Raw genomic sequence first — 23,275 nt, 5'->3', positions numbered from 1 at the left:
TGCATTCATAATTCAATTTGATAACCTTTAATTACAAATGTCAAAGGCAATGCACACAAACTGAATTCTCTTTCCCGGTACTACACATCATTCACAGATAAAACAGCAACTCCCACCTCTAAATAAAGTCTATATACACATACATGATAATACCTCAGCTCCAAAAGGGGTTCTGAGTGACAGGCACAGGGGAAGAGAGAAGCAGTTGGTAAATAGAGGTAGGGAGGAGAGTACACCAATGGAAGGCATGTATCGTTAAGTATGGATAAGGCGTAGTGTTAGGGGATGCTAATCACGTGGCTCAGATTGACGAGAGGGAACTGTAACAGTGAGCCACAACAGTAGGTAGGTAAGTAGTCCTGGAGTGAAAGAAAAGTTGTCACGGTTGCATGGGTCAAGACTTCAAAGGTACTGTCTTAAAAGATTATCCCGGCAGACAGTCTTGGTTGCACAGTTCTCAGGATAGATTTATCTTCTGATTGGACACGTCCCAAAGGGCCAGGCAGACAGCTGCATATTACTATTGTTGGTTGATGTGACACCAAATACACAACAAAGATAGTGCCATTAATACTGTTGGTTATGCTATGGGAAATGTAATACCAGTAGTCCAATCAGAAGCTGAAAAGGTCATGGTGACAATGGCTTTTAGGGTGACAGTATCAAGAGTTTATCTACATCCCTGCCAACTGTAGGGGGACATTTTCCACAGTTCTTGAGGGTCAGCCATTTAGAAAAATAAGAGGAGTCATTTGGAAAAACATCAGGTTGTACTGTAGAATAGTTGATTGACAGAGAGGATTCTCTCTGTGTATGATTGACAGGCAGCTGTCAGGTAGAATGGATCCCCACTCCTGGGCCTGGTCGGCTGTCGATCCTTCCATGGTCTGATGTCAGCGTTGATGGACTGGTTGCTTTCAGCTGTCATTACCAGGCGGGGCTGGGAAATGAGTCGATCTGCACCGTGTCCTGGCAGACAACGTCCTGGCTGGTGTAGCACACGCGCACCCTCATTTTCAGACTCACCTGGTTGGGAAGGAAGTGAATGTTTAGTTCATTGTGAGTGTGGCAACCACGGACAGACTGAACGAAGACCCACCTTGTTAGGGTTGTTGAGGAGCACAGTCTGGGTCACCTGACCTAAGCCGTGTGCGGGGATGACGTCACCACTCGGAGCCTTCATCTGTAACTGGACGCTCTGAGGTGGATGGAAGTGAGAGACAAAGGTCATGAATAGCCTATAACTAGGGCCCAGAGTTTTTCCTGGTCTGGTCACATGGTCTAGAGGGGCCTACTCATGACATACAAGTTTGGAATACCAAATAAGGTAAGTAAGGTAGTCTGACAGGCGGACCCAAAGACAGACCTTGGGTACTGCTGCTTGCAGGGTGAGGCTGGTGATGTCCCTGTCAGTAGAGTTGGTGGCAGTGAGGGTAATGGTCATGCCCGTGTCTGTCTGTTTGTCAGTCTGTAGTTTCAGTGTCACGCCGTTCTTCTCATACACTATAACACTAGGTGGCACTATGGAAACACAAAGAAACATCGGTCACACTTGGGGCTCATGAAATTCAGCACCAGAAAACAGACCATCATTAAATACATTATGAAGATGTGCTGTATCTTTTGCATAAAGCTACTGGTGTGTTCATTCTAAAATCCCAAACAAGTACATCTTCATAATGTTTTTCTGATGGCTTAATGATGGCTTTGTCCATCTCTCTGAAAACCCCCATCTCCGTTTCTTGTTCACTCTCACTCAGCAGCTCCGTGTCTCACCAGGTGTGACGTCCAGGCCTCCCAGCAGATCCAGTAGGTCTCCCCCAGCCGTGCTGCTAACAGGGCCTAGCGCTGTGGTGGATAGGGCGGGGCTGGGCTGGGGAGGCTCCCCAGAACCACCTAGCAGGTCCAACAGATCACACACCTTGACAAGAGAAAATTAGGGAAATATTCCACATCGAGTTACTTTTGAGAGGTTCAGCTTGAGAAAGGACACAATAAGTAAAGTCTATACTTCATATCCAGATAGCTGAACTACCAAAGTTTATTGCAGTCCTTTTCATCCCTTACCTGGTTAGCAGGTTCCTGGGGTAATACTACTTCCTGTGTCCGTTTGGTTGGCTCCATGTCTTTGATAGACCCCCCTGTTGATTCTCCATTGGTATGTCCCGGTGAGCTCTTGTCAATCACTGGCATTCTCTCCAGAACAGCAGCCCTGCGAACACAGAGCTCTCTTAGCAGTGTAATGGGCAAAGCAAAAGTGGCTACCACGATGAAGACCATAACTGAGTCACTGAGGGGCTGCCATTTCCCCTCAGTGTTGTATTCATAGATATAACAATATATGTATACATCATTGGCTATCACTGACAATATACTGTATGTATATACATATGGACTACCTCATGTGGTCGTATTTCTTAAACAGAGCGTTGTATTCCACTGCCCTCTGCTGGAGTTCCACATCGATGCAGCTGCCGTAGATGCTGACGATGCTCCTAATGCGACTGCCGGACAGGGACGAGGAAAAGCAGTAAGAAACAAGAGCTATTTTAGTAATTCTCTACATCAGCAATGAGAGTCACAAGTCCCAAGACCCCCCACGCAGTGGGCAAAACTGACAAAGCAGTTTTCAGTAGCTGCTGTCTACCGGTTGCAGCAGTGTTCTGAGTGGTGTGAGTTAATAATGCTTACTCCACGTTGTGTGTTATGCGTGTGCTGAGTTTCATTGTCGCTGTGAGAGCGAAGCCCCTGGTTGCCGGCGACGACATATGTGACTGTAGAACCGTTTCCAAGGCGTCCAGGACGTCATCCTCTGCCACCTAATGGCAGGACAGAGAAACAAGAAGAACTGTCTCGGTTTTATGACAGTTAATACTGTATTGTCAATGGGTATTAACCATGCCTGTGTTAAAACAACCACAGCATCCTCCCTCATGTACCTGAACAGATTCTGTCTCCTCACACTCTCCTCTCAGAAGCAGGTCTCCATACTCCCCAATACACCAGCATGCCACCTGTACCAGGGATTGCTGCACACACAAACCAACAATGTTGCACAGTTCCACAGCTGAGAATAGAGCTGGGCATTGAGGTTTTCCTGACTGATAACACAAATCCCATTTCGACAGAGCGTGGCACACAAACACATTCATACTAAAGCCATACCACTGAGATGTCTGTAACCAGGGCTCTGTACAGCTTGTGGACCGTGTAGCAGTGTAGTTCTGTTGCTGTGGTGATGAGCTGGATCAGGTTGGGAACCGTCTCATCCCTCACGTCGCCCCCTGCCTAAAAGAGATGGTACTACTGTCAAACACAGGAATGTCTAGACTAGTCCAGACAGGGCAAAAAGTGGCAATGTGCCTAGTTTCCACCCAGACAGCTTGAAGTACAGTGGGGTGATATAAGTGGGATACATCTTGGGGTTATTTACAATAGCTGGTCATAGTTAAAACAAGTTGTACGGTAGTTAAAACAAGTTGTACGGTAGTTAAAACAAGTTGTACGGTAGTTAAAACAAGTTGTACGGTAGTTAAAACAAGTTGTACGGTAGTTAAAACAAGTTGTACGGTAGTTAAAACAAGTTGTACAGTAGTTAAAACAAGTTGTACGGTAGTTAAAACAAGTTGTACGGTAGTTAAAACAAGTTGTACGGTAGTTAAAACAAGTTGTACGGTAGTTAAAACAAGTTGTACGGTAGTTAAAACAAGTTGTACAGTAGTTAAAACAAGTTGTACAGTAGTTAAAACAAGTTGTACAGTAGTTAAAACAAGTTGTACAGTAGTTAAAACAAGTTGCGCAGTCACCAGGTGGTTGCGGTGCAGTAGTGTCAGTATTTACCGTGGTGAGGACATGCAGGATGGTGTCAATGTGCCAGCGCTGAGAGGGTGCATACCTGACAGAGACACGGAGACAAGAGACTCAGTGGTGTTCAGTGCTGCGGCTCAGACACAAACACAGTGACACACAGCGAGGACAGGCTACTGGCTAGGCCTGTGTGTGTTCAGTGGTAGAACAGCCAGATAGCAGTGAGACATATACAGACACAGAGAGCAAGACAGAAACACAGTACCACACCCGACACAGAGACAGGGAAACATTCATATAGACATAGATACAAAATGAGACATCCAGATACACAGAGACTACACGACATAGAGACATTTAAAGCCCCCTAGACAGGTGACGGCCAGCCCAGTACCTCTCTGCGGCGTTGAAGATGCCTGAGGTGGTGTGTGCTCTGAGCTCTGGGGGACAGCTGGAGAGGAAGAGGAGCAGCTCTTTCATCAGAGAGCGGATGTTGACAGCTGACACCAGGGCCAGAGAAAGCTCCAATGCCCGGCTGAGGGATAAACACAAAGAAGATTGTAACTATATACTGTTATTCTCTAAAGTCATATGCCACCTTCCATTGTCGCTCATGAATAGGTGACACGTGGCTAACTGGCAGTACAGGCTCAGAAATCAACACAGTACCGTTTGACAGAAGCATCCTGGTCCTTCAGGCAGTCCACTATGGTCCCTCTGTGACGCTGCACAGCATTGTGGTCCGTCTGAACAATCTTCTGAAGGGAAGTCATTGAGATGTACCTGTGCCCGAATAAAAATATTTAGACAATGAAAGAGAAAGACGTGTGTGTTTCTGGACGTGTAGAAGGGCTGTGATAGTTTATCAACACAACTGGTGCATGGATACAGTTCATGGAACAAACTTTCCTTCTGCGACTCTCATTTCCAAGGTCTCCCACCTCACGCATCTTCCGCAAACATTTTAGCTGTGTGCCGTCTTCCCCGATGGGGAGCATGACTGCATGTCTTTGAAACGTATATCTGGTGTAACGATCTGCGATCACTCTGCATGCTGAGAGAATGGTCATATCTGCTCTGAGCCAGTCTAGCAGCTTTCCACCAGCCACAGGGAGGACGCGCTTAAAGCCTGGGACCAGACCAGAATAACCTGCTGGGCCAGACAGACCCTACGGGAACAATCCCAACAGGAACAGACGGATAAAAAGGAAACTTACATGTGATCGTTCGCCCACAACGTACAGATAGCCCAACAACCCTGTCTGTCACTGTACGGCCTCTAGCTAAATAATCACAGGAATAGATGTTACTGACTGTGTTTAGATTTATTAGAATGCACAGGTTTGTCTGCCTCAGGCAACAATGAGCTTCTAAGCAACAATAAGCTTCTAAGCAATGGGCTAGAAACCATGAAGAAGGACCAAATGAGGACCAGATGAGATAAAAGGAAGAGACAGAGGGAAGGGGGGGGGGGGGCACTAACCGGATGTTCCTATCGTTGTTCAGAAGAAATCGCCCCAGGATGTTCACAGCTAGGACCTGTCGCACACACACAACAGACACAACCTAGACATACGGCCTCTGATGTACATCCATGTTAGCTACATTGGCCTCTACCACTTGTGGCACATTCAAAAAGATGTGAATACATACAAACAAGAAATGACTTGATGATGGTATCACATGCGGCACTTACCCTCAAGCCACTTTCCGATTTGATGTCCATGACAGTGAGAACTGTTTCATACAACACAGCACTGCCTGCAGTCTTACTGCTGTCTGTGTTCGTGGCCACCTGTATAAAGAAGCAGTATAGAAATATTGAATCATAAACTGGGAGGTTTGAGCCCTGAATGCTGATTGGCTGACAGACAGTGTTATATCAGATTGCATACCACGGGTATGACATTTTTTTTTGTTGTACTGCTCTAATTACATTAGCGACCGGTTTATAATAGCAATAAGGCACCTCTGGGGTTTGTGGTATATAGCCAATATACCACGGCTAAGGGCTGTGTCCAGGCACTCCGAGTTGCGTCGTACATAAGAGCAGCCCTTAGCCGTGGTATATTGGCCATATACCACACCTCCTCTGGCATTTATTGCTTAAATAGAATCCATTCAACAACAACAACCCTGCAAGACTATTTACTAGTGAAAATCCTGCAGTGTGAATCCTTGCGTGTGGTTTCATTACTGTACCTGGGCCAGCAGGTCATTCACGGCATCACTAGCTGTATCGTTATTACGACCCAGGATCCTCAGCAACCTAAGAATGCGCACCTAATGATGGATAGACAGAAAGAGAAATACACTACATATACGCAAAACTATGTGGACGCCACTTCAAATAGTGGATTCGGCCATTTCAGGCACACCCGTTGCTGACAGGTGTATAAAATCGAGCACACAGCAATGCAATCTCCAATAGACAAACATTGGCAGTAGAATGGCCTTACTGAAGAGCTCAGTGACTTTCAACGTGGCAGCGTCATAGGATATCACCTTTCCAGCAAGTCAGTTCGTCAAATTTCTGCTCTGGTCAAGTGCTGTTATTGTGAAGTGGAAACGTGTAGGAGCAACAACAACTCAGCCGCAAAGTGGTAGGTCACACAAGCTCACAGAACATGACCGCCGAGTGCTGAAGCGCCTAGCGTGTAAAACCCATCTGTCCTCGGTTGCAACACTCACTACTGAGTTCCAAACAACGTCAGCACAATAACTGTTTGTCGGGAGCTTCATGAAATGGGTTTCCATGGCCGAGCAGCCACACACAAACCTAAGATCACCATGCGCAATGCCAAGCGTCGGCTGGAGTGGTGTAAAGCTCGCTGCCACTGGATTCTGGAGCAGTGGAAACGCGTTCTCTGGAGTGATGAATCACACTTCACCATCTGGCAGTGCGATGGACAAATCTGGGTTTGGTGGATGCCAGGAGAACGCTACCTGCCCAAATGCATGGTGCTAACTGTAAAGTTTGGTGGAGGAGGAATAATGGTCTGGGGCTGTTTTTCATAGTTCAGACTCGGCCCCTTAGTTCCAGTGAAGGAAAATCATAAAGCTACAGCACACAATGACATTCTACACGATTCTGTGCTTCCAAATTTGTGGCAACAGTTTGGGGAAGGCCCTTTCCTGTAACAACATGACAATGCACTTGTGCACAAAGCAAGGTCCACACAGAAATGGTTTGTCGAGATCGGTTGTGGAAGAACTTGACTGGCCTGCACTGAGCCCTGACCTCAACCCCATCGAACACCTTTGGGATGAATTGGAAAGCCGACTGCGAGCCAGGCCTAATCGCCCAACATCAGTTACCGACCTCACTAATACTCATGGCTGAATGGAAGCAAGTCCCCACAGTAATGTTCCAACATCTAGTGGCAAGCCTTCCCAGAAGAGTGGAGGCTGTTGTAGCAGCAAAGGGGGGACCAACTCCATATTAATCCCCATGATTTTGGAATGAGATGTTTGACGAGCAGGTGTCCACATACATTTGGTCATGTAGTGTATGTAAGTTCAGTCACAAAAGTGACTCCAATTTCCCCTGGTAAAATAAATGATTTAAAACACTGACCTGTAGGAAGGGGTCACTGATACCAGCCACGTTGTGTTCTGGAGAGTAACCAGACATCACCAGGCCTTTCATTATCTGGACCAGCTCCGGCACCGCCTGGACCAAACACACACCAAGAGTCAAAATCACAGATCATCATCTAAGGATGGGGGAGAATGTGCAACCGTGTGCCATTTTTCACAAGTATCGATTTGGCATTTGTTACAGTGTATAACCAAATCTATCATTTTCAAGGGACTGAAATGTAATGTCTCATGTTGAGTGGATGTACTGGAATGGGGTGAGATGAGGTGGGTGAGCGTGTGTGCATTTTACCTTACGAAACTGCTCTAGTGTGTCTGGGTTGCGCTCACACAGCTCAGTAATCAGAACCACGGCTCCATGTAACACCCCTGCAATCAGACCAAACCATGAGGGGTATAATTGCCACACGGACACAGTTAGGCACAGAAACATTGACAGTAAGGAGCAGACAGTGAACAGCTGGGTAATATAAGAAAAGCAAAACAAATGACGACGGACTCACCGTGGTTCTTTTCAGAGAGCAGGGATCGAGATGCAGGGGTAAACAGCTCTCCTAGTTCTGGCACTTTCCTCACAATGTGCACCGCACAAAGAGCTGCCTGAAATGTCATTGTCATCACGATCAGCTTCATAACGACGATAACCTTCAATGTCAGCGCATCACTTTACGTCTCACCCTCAGTTCAGACCGCATGACGGTTTCCTTTAGTCTGTTGCAATGCAGTGTTTTACAGTAGTGCTCAAGATGGATTGGTTTGGGTTTCTGCATTACCAAGGTCGGCCATGAAGGCGTGATGAAAGGAGTGGCGTGTGTGTGTGTGTGTGTGTGTGTGTGTGTGTGTGTGTGTGTGTGTGTGTTTGTGTCTACAGAGAGTGCTCACCTTCTTTTTGATGTAGGAGTTAGAGGCTCTGAGGAGGCGGTCGATCTCTGGGGCCAGGTCTCGACACATCTCAGCTGAGCCCATACAGCCCAGAGTACACAGAGCCAGAGACTGGACATACTGACTGCTGTGGGACAGGTCACTGCGATGGGGGTTTAATGACAATTGCTCAATTGCTTTGTGCTCAGGTAGAGGTTACTAGACCACTAGTTTAATGTTTATGTATGGCAACATTGATGATTATGGAACTGTCTGAGAATGCTGTCCGACTGTCTCAGCGTTCCGTCCGTCCGTCCGACTGTCTCAGCGTTCCGTCCGCCCGTCCGACTGTCTCAGCGTTCCGTCCGCCCGTCCGACTGTCTCAGCGTTCCGTCCGTCCGTCCGACTGTCTCAGCGTTCCGTCCGTCCGTCCGACTGTCTCAGCGTTCCGTCCGTCCGACCGTCTCAGCGTTCCGTCCGTCCGACCGTCTCAGCGTTCCGTCCGTCCGACCGTCTCAGCGTTCCGTCCGTCCGTCCGACCGTCTCAGCGTTCCGTCCGTCCGTCCGACCGTCTCAGCGTTCCGTCCGTCCGTCCGACCGTCTCAGCGTTCCGTCCGTCCGACCGTCTCAGCGTTCCGTCCGTCCGACCGTCTCAGCGTTCCGTCCGTCCGACCGTCTCAGCGTTCCGTCCGTCCGACCGTCTCAGCGTTCCGTCCGACTGTCTCAGCGTTCCGTCCGACTGTCTCAGTGTTCCGTCCGTCCGTCTCAGCGTTCCGTCCGTCCGTTCCGTCCGTCTCAGCGTTCCGTCCGTCCGTCCCGTCCGTCTCAGCGTTCCGTCCGTCCGTCTGTCTCAGCGTTCCGTCCGTCCGTCTGTCTCAGCGTTCCGTCCGTCCGTCTGACTGTCTCAGCGTTCCGTCCGTCTGACTGTCTCAGCGTTCCGTCCGTCTGACTGTCTCAGCGTTCCGCCCGTCCGTCTGACTGTCTCAGCGTTCCGCCCGTCCGTCCGACTGTCTCAGCGTTCCGCCCGTCCGTCCGACTGTCTCAGCGTTCCGCCCGTCCGTCCGACTGTCTCAGCGTTCCGTCCGTCCGTCCGACTGTCTCAGCGTTCCGTCCGTCCGACTGTCTCAGCGTTCCGTCCGTCCGGCTGTCTCAGCGTTCCGTCCGTCCGGCTGTCTCAGCGTTCCGTCCGTCCGGCTGTCTCAGCGTTCCGTCCGTCCGGCCGTCTCAGCGTTCCGTCCGTCCGGCCGTCTCAGCGTTCCGTCCGTCCGACCGTCTCAGCGTTCCGTCCGTCCGACCGTCTCAGCGTTCCGTCCGTCCGACCGTCTCAGCGTTCCGTCCGTCCGACCGTCTCAGCGTTCCGTCCGTCCGACCGTCTCAGCGTTCCGTCCGTCCGACCGTCTCAGCGTTCCGTCCGTCCGGCTGTCTCAGCGTTCCGTCCGACCGTCTCAGCGTTCCGTCCGACCGTCTCAGCGTTCCGTCCGACTGTCTCAGTGTTCCGTCCGTCCGTCTCAGCGTTCCGTCCGTCCGTTCCGTCCGTCTCAGCGTTCCGTCCGTCCGTCCCGTCCGTCTCAGCGTTCCGTCCGTCCGTCTGTCTCAGCGTTCCGTCCGTCCGTCTGTCTCAGCGTTCCGTCCGTCCGTCTGACTGTCTCAGCGTTCCGTCCGTCTGACTGTCTCAGCGTTCCGTCCGTCTGACTGTCTCAGCGTTCCGCCCGTCCGTCTGACTGTCTCAGCGTTCCGCCCGTCCGTCCGACTGTCTCAGCGTTCCGCCCGTCCGTCCGACTGTCTCAGCGTTCCGCCCGTCCGTCCGACTGTCTCAGCGTTCCGTCCGTCCGTCCGACTGTCTCAGCGTTCCGTCCGTCCGACTGTCTCAGCGTTCCGTCCGTCCGACTGTCTCAGCGTTCCGTCCGTCCGACTGTCTCAGCGTTCCGTCCGTCCGGCTGTCTCAGCGTTCCGTCCGTCCGGCTGTCTCAGCGTTCCGTCCGTCCGGCTGTCTCAGCGTTCCGTCCGACTGTCTCAGCGTTCCGTCCGACTGTCTCAGTGTTCCGTCCGTCCGTCTCAGCGTTCCGTCCGTCCGTCCGTTCCGTCCGTCTCAGCGTTCCGTCCGTCCGTCCGTTCCGTCCGTCTCAGCGTTCCGTCCGTCCGTCTGACCGTCTCAGCGTTCCGTCCGTCCGACCGTCTCAGCGTTCCGTCCGTCCGTCCGTCTCAGCGTTCCGTCCGTCCGTCTGACTGTCTCAGCGTTTCGCCCGTCCGTCTGACTGTCTCAGCGTTCCGCCCGTCCGACTGTCTCAGCGTTCCGCCCGTCCGTCTGACTGTCTCAGCGTTCCGCCCGTCCGTCTGACTGTCTCAGCGTTCCGCCCGTCCGTCTGACTGTCTCAGCGTTCCGCCCGTCCGTCTGACTGTCTCAGCGTTCCGCCCGTCCGTCTGACTGTCTCAGCGTTCCGCCCGTCCGTCTGACTGTCTCAGCGTTCCGCCCGTCCGTCTGACTGTCTCAGCGTTCCGCCCGTCCGTCTGACTGTCTCAGCGTTCCGCCCGTCCGTCTGACTGTCTCAGCGTTCCGCCCGTCCGTCTGACTGTCTCAGCGTTCCGCCCGTCCGTCTGACTGTCTCAGCGTTCCGCCCGTCCGTCCTGACTGTCTCAGCGTTCCGCCCGTCCGTCCGACTGTCTCAGCGTTCCGCCCGTCCGTCTGACTGTCTCAGCGTTCCGCCCGTCCGTCTGACTGTCTCAAGGTTCCGCCCGTCCGTCCGACTGTCTCAAGGTTCCGCCCGTCCGACTGTCTCAGCGTTCCGCCCGTCCGACTGTCTCAGCGTTCCGCCCGTCCGACTGTCTCAGCGTTCCGTCCGTCCGACTGTCTCAGCGTTCCGTCCGTCCGACTGTCTCAGCGTTCCGTCCGTCCGACTGTCTCAGCGTTCCGTCCGTCCGTCCGACTGTCTCAGCGTTCCGTCCGTCCGTCCGACTGTCTCAGCGTTCCGTCCGTCCGTCCGACTGTCTCAGCGTTCCGTCCGTCCGTCCGACTGTCTCAGCGTTCCGTCCGTCCGACTGTCTCAGCGTTCCGTCCGTCCGACTGTCTCAGCGTTCCGTCCGTCCGACTGTCTCAGCGTTCCGTCCGTCCGACTGTCTCAGCGTTCCGTCCGTCCGTCCGACTGTCTCAGCGTTCCGTCCGTCCGTCTCAGCGTTCCGTCCGTCCGTCCGACTGTCTCAGCGTTCCGTCCGTCCGTCCGACTGTCTCAGCGTTCCGTCCGTCCGTCCGTCTCAGCGTTCGTTCCGTCCGTCTGTCTGTCTCAGCGTTCGTTCCGTCCGTCTGTCTCAGCGTTCCGTCCGTCTGCCTGACTGTCTCAGCGTTCCGCCCGTCCGTCTCAGCGTTCCGTCCGTCCGTCCGACTGTCTCAGCGTTCCGTCCGACTGTCTCAGCGTTCCGTCCGACTGTCTCAGCGTTCCGTCCGTCCGTCCGACTGTCTCAGCGTTCCGTCCGTCCGTCCGACTGTCTCAGCGTTCCGTCCGTCCGTCCGACTGTCTCAGCGTTCCGTCCGTCCGTCCGACTGTCTCAGCGTTCGTTCCGTCCGTCCGACTGTCTCAGCGTTCGTTCCGTCCGTCCGTCTGTCTCAGCGTTCGTTCCGTCCGTCCGTCTGTCTCAGCGTTCGTTCCGTCCGTCCGTCTGTCTCAGCGTTCCGTCCGTCCGTCCGTCTGTCTCAGCGTTCCGTCCGTCCGCCCGACCGTCTCAGCGTTCCGTCCGTCCGTCCGTCTCAGCGTTCCGTCCGTCCGTCCGTCCGTCTCAGCGTTCCGTCCGTCCGTCCGTCCGTCTCAGCGTTCCGTCCGTCCGCCCGTCCGTCTCAGCGTTCCGTCCGTCCGCCCGTCCGTCTCAGCGTTCCGTCCGCCCGCCCGTCCGTCTCAGCGTTCCGTCCGCCCGCCCGACCGTCTCAGCGTTCCGTCCGCCCGCCCGACCGTCTCAGCGTTCCGTCCGCCCGCCCGACCGTCTCAGCGTTCCGTCCGCCCGCCCGACCGTCTCAGCTTTCCGTCCGCCCGCCCGACCGTCTCAGCGTTCCGTCCGCCCGCCCGACCGTCTCAGCGTTCCGTCCGCCCGCCCGACCGTCTCAGCGTTCCGTCCGCCCGCCCGACCGTCTCAGCGTTCCGTCCGCCCGCCCGACCGTCTCAGCGTTCCGTCCGCCCGCCCGACCGTCTCAGCGTTCCGTCCGCCCGCCCGACCGTCTCAGCGTTCCGTCCGCCCGCCCGACCGTCTCAGCGTTCCGTCCGCCCGCCCGACCGTCTCAGCGTTCCGTCCGCCCGCCCGACCGTCTCAGCGTTCCGTCCGCCCGCCCGACCGTCTCAGCGTTCCGTCCGCCCGCCCGACCGTCTCAGCGTTCCGTCCGCCCGCCCGACCGTCTCAGCGTTCCGTCCGCCCGCCCGACCGTCTCAGCGTTCCGTCCGCCCGCCCGACCGTCTCAGCGTTCCGTCCGCCCGCCCGACCGTCTCAGCGTTCCGTCCGCCCGCCCGACCGTCTCAGCGTTCCGTCCGCCCGCCCGACCGTCTCAGCGTTCCGTCCGCCCGCCCGACCGTCTCAGCGTTCCGTCCGCCCGCCCGACCGTCTCAGCGTTCCGTCCGCCCGCCCGACCGTCTCAGCGTTCCGTCCGCCCGCCCGACCGTCTCAGCGTTCCGTCCGCCCGCCCGACCGTCTCAGCGTTCCGTCCGCCCGCCCGACCGTCTCAGCGTTCCGTCCGCCCGCCCGACCGTCTCAGCGTTCCGTCCGCCCGCCCGACCGTCTCAGCGTTCCGTCCGCCCGCCCGACCGTCTCAGCGTTCCGTCCGCCCGCCCGACCGTCTCAGCGTTCCGTCCGCCCCGCCCGACCGTCTCAGCGTTCCGTCCGCCCGCCCGACCGTCTCAGCGTTCCGTCCGCCCGCCCGACCGTCTCAGCGTTCCGTCCGCCCGCCCGACCGTCTCAGCGTTCCGTCCGCCCGCCCGACCGTCTCAGCGTTCCGTCCGCCCGCCCGACCGTCTCAGCGTTCCGTCCGCACGCCCGACCGTCTCAGCGTTCCGTCCGCCCGCCCGACCGTCTCAGCGTTCCGTCCGCCCGCCCGACCGTCTCAGCGTTCCGTCCGCCCGCCCGACCGTCTCAGCGTTCCGTCCGCCCGCCCGACCGTCTCAGCGTTCCGTCCGCCCGCCCGACCGTCTCAGCGTTCCGTCCGCCCGCCCGTCTCAGCGTTCCGTCCGCCCGCCCGACCGTCTCAGCGTTCCGTCCGCCCGCCCGACCGTCTCAGCGTTCCGTCCGCCCGCCCGACCGTCTCAGCGTTCCGTCCGCCCGCCCGACCGTCTCAGCGTTCCGTCCGCCCGCCCGACCGTCTCAGCGTTCCGTCCGCCCGCCCGTCTCAGCGTTCCGTCCGCCCGCCCGACCGTCTCAGCGTTCCGTCCGCCCGCCCGACCGTCTCAGCGTTCCGTCCGCCCGCCCGACCGTCTCAGCGTTCCGTCCGCCCGCCCGACCGTCTCAGCGTTCCGTCCGCCCGCCTGACCGTCTCAGCGTTCCGTCCGCCCGCCTGACCGTCTCAGCGTTCCGTCCGCCCGCCTGACCGTCTCAGCGTTCCGTCCGCCCGCCTGACCGTCTCAGCGTTCCGTCCGCCCGCCTGACCGTCTCAGCGTTCCGTCCGCCCGCCTGACCGTCTCAGCGTTCCGTCCGCCCGCCTGACCGTCTCAGCGTTCCGTCCGCCCGCCTGACCGTCTCAGCGTTCCGTCCGCCCGCCTGACCGTCTCAGCGTTCCGTCCGCCCGCCTGACCGTCTCAGCGTTCCGTCCGCCCGCCTGACCGTCTCAGCGTTCCGTCCGCCCCGCCTGACCGTCTCAGCGTTCCGTCCGCCCGCCTGACCGTCTCAGCGTTCCGTCCGCCCGCCTGACCGTCTCAGCGTTCCGTCCGCCCGCCTGACCGTCTCAGCGTTCCGTCCGCCCGCCTGACCGTCTCAGCGTTCCGTCCGCCCGCCTGACCGTCTCAGCGTTCCGTCCGCCCGCCTGACCGTCTCAGCGTTCCGTCCGCCCGCCTGACCGTCTCAGCGTTCCGTCCGCCCGCCTGACCGTCTCAGCGTTCCGTCCGCCCGCCTGACCGTCTCAGCGTTCCGTCAGCCCGCCTGACCGTCTCAGCGTTCCGTCCGCCCGCCTGACCGTCTCAGCGTTCCGTCCGCCCGCCTGACCGTCTCAGCGTTCCGTCCGCCCGCCTGACCGTCTCAGCGTTCCGTCCGCCCGCCTGACCGTCTCAGCGTTCCGTCCGCCCGCCTGACCGTCTCAGCGTTCCGTCCGCCCGCCTGACCGTCTCAGCGTTCCGTCCGCCCGCCTGACCGTCTCAGCGTTCCGTCCGCCCGCCTGACCGTCTCAGCGTTCCGTCCGCCCGCCTGACCGTCTCAGCGTTCCGTCCGCCTGCCTGACCGTCTCAGCGTTCCGTCCGCCTGCCTGACCGTCTCAGCGTTCCGTCCGCCTGCCTGACCGTCTCAGCGTTCCGTCCGCCTGCCTGACCGTCTCAGCGTTCCGTCCGCCTGCCTGACCGTCTCAGCGTTCCGTCCGCCTGCCTGACCGTCTCAGCGTTCCGTCCGCCTGCCTGACCGTCTCAGCGTTCCGTCCGCCTGCCTGACTGTCTCAGCGTTCCGTCCGCCTGCCTGACTGTCTCAGCGTTCCGTCCGCCTGCCTGACTGTCTCAGCGTTCCGTCCGCCTGCCTGACTGTCTCAGCGTTCCGTCCGCCTGCCTGACTGTCTCAGCGTTCCGTCCGCCTGCCTGACTGTCTCAGCGTTCCGTCCGCCTGCCTGACAGTCTCAGCGTTCCGTCCGCCTGACAGTCTCAGCGTTCCGTCCGCCTGCCTGTCTCAGCGTTCCGTCCGCCTGCCTGACTGTCTCAGCGTTCCGTCCGCCTGCCTGTCTCAGCGTTCCGTCCGCCTGCCTGTCTCAGCGTTCCGTCCGCCTGCCTGACTGTCTCAGCGTTCCGTCCGCCTGCCTGACTGTCTCAGCGTTCCGTCCGCCTGCCTGTCTCAGCGTTCCGTCCGCCTGCCTGACTGTCTCAGCGTTCCGTCCGCCTGCCTGACTGTCTCAGCGTTCCGTCCGCCTGCCTGACTGTCTCAGCGTTCCGTCCGCCTGCCTGACTGTCGTTCCGTCCGCCTGCCTGACTGTCTCAGCGTTCCGTCCGCCTGCCTGACTGTCTCAGCGTTCCGTCCGCCTGCCTGACTGTCTCAGCGTTCCGTCCGCCTGCCTGACTGTCTCAGCGTTCCGTCCGCCTGCCTGACTGTCTCAGCGTTCCGTCCGCCTGCCTGACTGTCTCAGCGTTCCGTCCGCCTGCCTGACTGTCTCAGCGTTCCGTCCGCCTGCCTGACTGTCTCAGCGTTCCGTCCGCCTGCCTGACTGTCTCAGCGTTCCGTCCGTCTGCCTGACTGTCTCAGCGTTCCGTCCGTCTGCCTGACTGTCTCAGCGTTCCGTCCGTCTGCCTGACTGTCTCAGCGTTCCGTCCGTCTGCCTGACTGTCTCAGCGTTCCGTCCGTCTGCCTGACTGTCTCAGCGTTCCGTCCGTCTGCCTGACTGTCTCAGCGTTCCGTCCGTCTGCCTGACTGTCTCAGCGTTCCGTCCGCCTGCCTGACTGTCTCAGCGTTCCGTCCGCCTGCCTGACTGTCTCAGCGTTCCGTCCGCCTGCCTGACTGTCTCAGCGTTCCGTCCGCCTGCCTGTCTCAGCGTTCCGTCCGCCTGCCTGACAGTCTCAGCGTTCCGTCCGCCTGCCTGACTGTCTCAGCGTTCCGTCCGCCTGCCTGTCTCAGCGTTCCGTCCGCCTGCCTGTCTCAGCGTTCCGTCCGCCTGCCTGACTGTCTCAGCGTTCCGTCCGCCTGCCTGACTGTCTCAGCGTTCCGTCCGCCTGCCTGACTGTCTCAGCGTTCCGTCCGCCTGCCTGACTGTCTCAGCGTTCCGTCCGCCTGCCTGACTGTCTCAGCGTTCCGTCCGCCTGCCTGACTGTCTCAGCGTTCCGTCCGCCTGCCTGACTGTCTCAGCGTTCCGTCCGCCTGCCTGACTGTCTCAGCGTTCCGTCCGCCTGCCTGACTGTCTCAGCGTTCCGTCCGCCTGCCTGACTGTCTCAGCGTTCCGTCCGCCTGCCTGACTGTCTCAGCGTTCCGTCCGCCTGCCTGACTGTCTCAGCGTTCCGTCCGCCTGCCTGACTGTCTCAGCGTTCCGTCCGTCTGCCTGACTGTCTCAGCGTTCCGTCCGTCTGCCTGACTGTCTCAGCGTTCCGTCCGTCTGCCTGACTGTCTCAGCGTTCCGTCCGTCTGCCTGACTGTCTCAGCGTTCCGTCCGTCTGCCTGACTGTCTCAGCGTTCCGTCCGTCTGCCTGACTGTCTCAGCGTTCCGTCCGTCTGCCTGACTGTCTCAGCGTTCCGTCCGTCTGCCTGACTGTCTCAGCGTTCCGTCCGTCTGCCTGACTGTCTCAGCGTTCCGTCCGTCTGCCTGCCTGTCTCAGCGTTCCGTCCGTCTGCCTGCCTCAGCGTTCCGTCCGTCTGCCTGCCTCAGCGTTCCGTCCGTCTGACTGTCTCAGCGTTCCGTCCGTCTGACTGTCTCAGCGTTCCGTCCGTCTGACTGTCTCAGCGTTCCGTCCGTCTGACTGTCTCAGCGTTCCGTCCGTCTGACTGTCTCAGCGTTCCGCCCGTCTGACTGTCTCAGCGTTCCGTCCGTCTGACTGTCTCAGCGTTCCGTCCGTCTGACTGTCTCAGCGTTCCGTCCGTCTGACTGTCTCAGCGTTCCGTCCGTCTGACTGTCTCAGCGTTCCGTCCGTCTGACTGTCTCAGCGTTCCGTCCGTCTGACTGTCTCAGCGTTCCGTCCGTCTGACTGTCTCAGCGTTCCGTCCGTCTGACTGTCTCAGCGTTCCGTCCGTCGGACGTTTTCAGAGTCATGTCTCTCCGATTGTCTTAGTTTCGTCTGTCTGTCTTATACAAGTTTCAAGATTTGTTTTCACGTGCACAAGTACAGTGAAATTCCTTTCTTGCTAGCTCTTTCCCAACAATGCAGCAATCACTTCAAATGTTCATACTTCAAATTTCATGGTCAAATTGCTGATAAAACTGTCCTTACTTCTTGATGGAGTTAGTGATGAGAAGGCTAGCATCCTGCTTCTCGTCTAGAAGCATCATGGCACCCAGGTACCCAACACGCTTCTCATTGTACCGAGGGCTGGCAATCAGACGCACACACTCCATCTGCGATCAGAGAGGGACTTGGGGAGTTGTTAGGATACAAATATAGCAAATATACCAACAGACATCTTAAGAGGCACTGTTCATTACCTGACCAAAGTGGGCGGGGTAACCCAGCATGTGCACATACAGCAGCTTTGCCAGATTGTGAGAGCGTGTCCCATTGTCAGCCTGTCTGAACTGCGCCCGGATTGCAGCACACTCCCTCTGGATCACACCACGCTCCTCTCCCTGTGTACGGGCTCCTCTGATCACCCTGATCATCTCCTGCAGACGCACAGACGGAGACATGGCTCCTGTGTGTATGTGTTTGTGTGGGACAGAAAGAGGGAGGTTGCAGAATTAGAGATGTTCAACAGACATACAAAAAGACCCACACATACTAATCTGAATAAGAAAATGCATTGACTATCAGTGCATGTAGGACAACAAAGCAGGTGAAACAACTAATAAGTTATTCATGAGCACCTGTAAAAGCACTAGCATTTACTGTACAGTCATTTGAATAGAGAGAGAATACTCCTGAAGTGCAGTGGCTGTTAATAAATTACAATGAAAAGTGAAACACGAAACAACCATGTACAACTATAAACCTTACAAGATACAAGCAGCCGTGACGTCAATATTATCTTGATACAATGTATCGAATTAATTCACCTAGCATTGCTAGCCACAACACATCGCAGCAATTGCCTAGAAATTCAGTTCATTAGGCGATCTACTTTTACAACATGTTTAGGGTAAAGCCTACAAAAGCGATGTCAACTATGTATTTATTTAGCCAATTAATGCTCGATAACCTCGGATTACATGGGAGCTCGATGCTAGTTTCTTACCTTCGGAAAGTGAAAACGCCCCTAGAAAAATACCAAGCCGTTTCTGTGCTCAATTAACAGCGATGTGTCAACATTAATTAAACTCTTCCCTCACAAATGAATGGGCAACTAAAACTACTCGGCGGCTATCTTGGATGGACGCCTACTGTACGGTCCCCTAAGCTTCATGTGAAAACCATAATGGCAGCATCACTTCCGCCATCTGATCTCTGACTAGGCTTGAACTCCGCCCCTTAGGAAAACTGTAGGCGATCTACGTGGAGGTCGGTGTCCTTGACAACAAGTGGAAGATGGATGAGGTGGGGGTGCAGTAACTGATGGTGCATGATCAGATAGAGAAGTGATCACCTGAATAATTACAATGAAGGTAATGGTCAGTCTCCTTTACAATTATTTTCATACATAATATGTGTGTGCCGTGTGTACATATAAGTGTGTGCGAGAGCAGTGAGAAGATGATTTTGTGATTTTTTAAAGTTTAAAAGTGTGCAAGCACGGACTTTTCCCGTCTGCTTCCCTGCCACTGCAGACATGTCAGAATATTCAATAAACACATTTATGTGGTGTTGGCCAAGAGCTCTATTACATCATGTTGTTTCAAAACAGTGGTGACACATCATATATTGTCCTGACTGTTCTGCAGCCCTAGGCAAGACAGAATAAATGCCTTCTATGATTGGTTCAGATTTGGACCGGACAGGACAAAAAAACAACATCCGTGAACGTGGAAATCAAGGCAAGTCCGGACAGGACCAAACAAAGACGTCGGCGCCGGTACATGTAGCCTGAAAAACAAGCTCTTGGTTTTATTAGTCCTGATTCCTGTGACTATTCAATTTGGCTTTTTAAGCTCTGCATATCAACTATCCAACTTTATTAGTAGTTATCCTGAACCTATTTGCAATGTGTACACAGTGGGAAATCAGAAGTATTTTCCTTTTTACCATGATCAGCTCATAAAAAAAGGGCAGATATAAACTTGAACCCACTGATCATGACAATTTACCCCACAGGGTACAACTCCTGGACAGCAGTTGTGAGTAGCCTGATTGTCCATTCAATATTGTCTATTTTACTTTGACCTGTCCTGTTTTTAGGATATGTTTGCTAACATGTCAGTACATTTTTTATTTGATTGGGCGCCATTTAAGTTAGGCTATTTGATCGGAGAAACATGCATGATGTAAAAAGTGTCATTACATTGTCATACATTTTATCTCCAGCCTGTAGGCTACTCTTTCTACCATATGCTATATCCAGGGGTGAAAGTACAAGTAATTTCTTCCCGGTACGGAACCAAGCGCATGCACCAACATTTACATACACAATCCCTATTAATTCAATAGGATTCATGTGGACCTAGTTGTACATCCATCCACTCGCAACATATGAGGTGAATGGGAAAAGATCTGTTACACAAAATGCCAAATTTGGCTGATGTTTCAGGACAGAATTTATACATCCACTGGCACGTTGTCAGCTCGGGGATTCGTTTTTGCAACCTTCCGGTAACTAGTCCAACGCTCTAACCACCTGCCTTACATTGCACTCCACGAGGAGCCTGCGTTGCAGGCTGACTACCTGTTACGCGAGGGCAGCAAGAAGCCAAGGTAAGTTGTTAGCTAGCATTAAACTTATAAAAAACAATCAATCTTCACATAATCACTAGTTAAACTAGTAATATCATCAACCATGTGTAGTTATCTAGCGTGTCCTGCGTTGCATATAATCGATGCGGTGCCTGTTAATTTCTCATCGAATCACAGCCTACTTCGCCAAACGGGTGATGATTTAGCACTGTCGTTGCACCAAACCTAACCATAAACATCAATGCCTTTCTTTAAAATCAATACAAAAGTATATATTTTTAAACCTGCATATTTAGTTAATATTGCCTGCTAACATGAATTTCTTATAATTAGATTTAGGAATGCCACCGTTAGATAAAATATGGAACGGTTCCGTATTTCACTGAAAGAATAAACGTTTTGTTTCCGGATTCGACCATATTAATGACCAAAGGCTCGTATTTCTGTGTGGTATTATGTTATAATTAAGTCTATGATTTGATATTTGAGAGAGGAGCAGTCTGACTGAGCGATGGTAGGCAGCAGCAGGCTCGTAAGCATTCATTCAAACAGCACTTTTGTGCGTTTGCCAGCAGCTTTTCGCAATGCTTCAAGCATTGAGCTGTTTATGACTTCAAGCCTATCAACTCCCGAGATTAGGCTGGTGTAACCGATGTGAAATGGTTAGCGGGTGCGCGCTAATAGCGTTTCAATCGGTGATGTCACTCGCTCTGAGACTTGGAGTAGTTGTTCCTCTTGCTCCGCAAGGGCCAGGGCTTTTGTGGAGCGATGGGTAACGATGCTTTGAGGGTGGCTGTTGTCGATGTGTTCCTGGTTCGAGCCCAGGTAGGGGCGAGAAGAGGGACGGAAGCTATACTGTTACACTGGCAATACTAAAGTGCCTATAAGAACATCCAATAGTCAAAGGTATATGAAATACAAATGGTATAGAGAGAAATAGTCCTATAATTCCTATAATAACTACAACCTAAAACTTCTTACCTGGAAATATTGAAGAATGTGTTAAAAGGAACCACCAGCTTTCATATGTTCTCATGTTCTGAGCAAGGAACTTAAACGTTAGCTTTTTTACATGGCACATATTGTTACACTGGCAATACTTTTACTTTGCACTTTTACTTTCTTCTCCAACACTTTGTTTTTGCATTATTTAAACCAAATTGAACGTTTCATTATTTATTTGAGGCTAAATTGATTTTATTGATGTATTATATTAAGTTAAAATAAGTGTTCATTCAGTATTGTTGTAATTGTCATTATTACAAAAAAAAAATACAAAAAAAATGAAAATGTCCGATTAATCGGTATCGGCTTCTTTTGGTCCTCCAATAATCGGTATCGGTGTTGAAAAATCATAATCGGTCGACCTCTAGTCTGTACCACTCATTTTCAAGTCCATTCGCAAATTTTTCATGACTCTGACATGCAGTAATGATAAAAAGTGATGTAATGGCCTGAAGTTCTTGACATTTTGCTTTAACTATTGTGAATGTTTTACCCTGGCTATATCTGCTACATGCTTTATGATAGATTATTTTTGGGACTTTCCAACATCACTCTGGAGAGGAGCGCTGGGAATGGACATGTAAAATATTACTGCTCATCACAGGGCGGCATCAGCGCTCACCTAAAAAGCCCATACGCCACTGGTTGAGAGAAATTGTAATTGTTTTGGGGCACAATTCAGTGAGGTTTTATGTGTTGTTGGAGGTGCATCTTGGTCAGTTTAGCTCAGAAAATGCTGCCCTCGTCAATCTGCGTGACTGTGTGTTAGTGTGTTTCAGTGCAGGTTTGTATTGGTATTGTAGAATACAAGAGGGTAATGAAACTTGAAAGTGTAAGGAAATAGCTAGAGCTCAGCACCACTGTAATACCAAAAATGCCAATCAATGCTAAATGTGTACAGCCAAACAAAAATACATGATTATTAATCAATTATTTTCATTATTACATTCAGTGCATGGGTCATGTTAGCTCTGGAAAACTAGGCAGTATTCTGCCTTCTCACTACAGTTCTCAGCCATTAACGTCACCCGCGACTGCCTTATGTGAACTATAATTCCCGAAGCTGAGTTTTAACGTCAAGAAAGGTCAATAATCATCTCTTGCGCTATAGCTTTCGAAACATATGGCATTATCTTTCATCAGCGAGAAAGAATCCTTCAAATAAAAAAGATCCAGTTTTGCACAGATCCATACATCAATGGGTGCCTCCATCCAACGAAACTACACTTCTGCTACCCTTCCCGAGTTACGCTTAAACACAGGTGTTCGGCGCATGCTGAATAGCTAATTAGCACAGGTCGATCTCTTGTCTTCCATTGTCCGCAAACAAGCGCTGTAACATGGATATAGGGCCATGTGGGAACCCTAACAATGTGTATCAATTTAACCTTTTTTTTGTATTGTTATTTCTCGCTGATATGAAAGATAAAACATCCTTATGCTTCCAAAACCGTACCGCAAGTGATGCATATTAAAGTTCAGACTGAGCGTCGGGGATCTTATTAACAAAACTCCCCCCTACAGAAGACTCCTTCGTCCAATGACTCTTATGTGTAATGTAATGGAATGAGCGTCATGATCAAGGGCTAGTGGGTCATGCTAGTTATTTTGCAAGAGTGAAAAATAAAATGTTGAACATCAATGCATAATGACAAGTTGTGGGAGAGAGAACTTTAAAGTGGCTTTATCATCACATAAAACGATGTGATCATTCAGGAGTTTTCCATACACCTGCCCTCTACAATACAGTATGTTGAAGAACAGACTCCAGAAAATATATTACACTCATGTATAACCATAACATAAGCCAATGAAAAGGGATGATAACAAAAGAAATACAGTAAAACATTTAGGGAATTACAATTTCTTTGGTGTCTTGTGATAGACAATACATTTTAATACAACTCTTAAACATAATAACAACTTTGGCACAACTAACAGATACCAAAATAAGACAATACAAAATTGACCCCCAAAATTAAATCGATCCCACAGCAACGTTTCCCAAACTCAGTCCTCGAGACCCCAAGGGGTGCATGTTTAGATTTTTGCCCTACACAGCTGATTCAAGTGATCAAAGCTTGATGATAAGTTGATTATTTGAATCAGCTGTGTAGGGCTAGGGCAATAAACAAAACATGCTCCCCCTGGGTTCTCGAGGACAGAGTTAGGGAAACCTGTCCTACGAGAAATGATCGTTACATCTGAATATCTAAAAAAAATACATTTATCCGTCCAATATTGACATTGCACCTCAGATTCCTGGGAATGGGAGGTAGTATTGCACTGAGGCAATAGTGTAAAGTCTTAAAGTGTATTCATGGATGCCAAGGGAAGCCAGGCTTCCTCCAAAAATTGACAAAAAAAATTGAATAAAATACTTCCAATAA

General features: G+C 52.9%; 1 protein-coding gene across 1 annotated transcript; it reads right to left on the bottom strand.

The window, feature by feature from the left end:
* Window positions 1-17: 17 nt before the first annotated feature.
* ap1g2 (adaptor related protein complex 1 subunit gamma 2) lies at window positions 18-18,485 on the bottom strand. The gene is made up of 22 exons (XM_038963709.1): window positions 18,292-18,485; window positions 17,546-17,751; window positions 17,334-17,458; window positions 8,290-8,431; window positions 7,911-8,007; window positions 7,700-7,776; window positions 7,385-7,480; window positions 6,010-6,090; window positions 5,504-5,602; window positions 5,291-5,346; window positions 4,477-4,590; window positions 4,202-4,342; window positions 3,841-3,895; window positions 3,166-3,288; window positions 2,940-3,029; window positions 2,692-2,819; window positions 2,400-2,504; window positions 2,068-2,212; window positions 1,777-1,921; window positions 1,367-1,521; window positions 1,100-1,198; window positions 18-1,026 (listed from the first exon to the last, which is right to left on the bottom strand). Exons 2-22 carry the CDS (start codon window positions 17,744-17,746, stop codon window positions 928-930), a joined length of 2,373 nt encoding a protein of 790 aa, XP_038819637.1. The 5' UTR covers window positions 17,747-17,751; window positions 18,292-18,485; the 3' UTR covers window positions 18-927.
* Window positions 18,486-23,275: the final 4,790 nt, after the last annotated feature.

This window comes from Salvelinus namaycush, chromosome 25 (genome assembly GCF_016432855.1).
Source record: "Salvelinus namaycush isolate Seneca chromosome 25, SaNama_1.0, whole genome shotgun sequence".
In the NCBI taxonomy this organism is placed as follows: Eukaryota; Metazoa; Chordata; class Actinopteri; order Salmoniformes; family Salmonidae; genus Salvelinus; species Salvelinus namaycush.
The sequence above is the reverse complement of the archived record's forward strand: the minus strand, read 5'-3'. Positions and strand labels throughout refer to the sequence as shown.

Bases quoted from the DNA above. Each gene is read 5' to 3' on its own strand.
- ap1g2 (XM_038963709.1), bottom strand. From the start codon at position 17,746: ATGTCTCCGTCTGTGCGTCTGCAGGAGATGATCAGGGTGATCAGAGGA. The intron at 3,896-4,201 runs GTACTGGGCTGG...TGTCTCTGTCAG, and splicing joins ATCTTCAACGCCGCAGAGAG to GTATGCACCCTCTCAGCGCT. The intron at 1,522-1,776 runs GTGAGACACGGA...GTGTTTCCATAG, and splicing joins AGGCCTGGACGTCACACCTG to TGCCACCTAGTGTTATAGTG.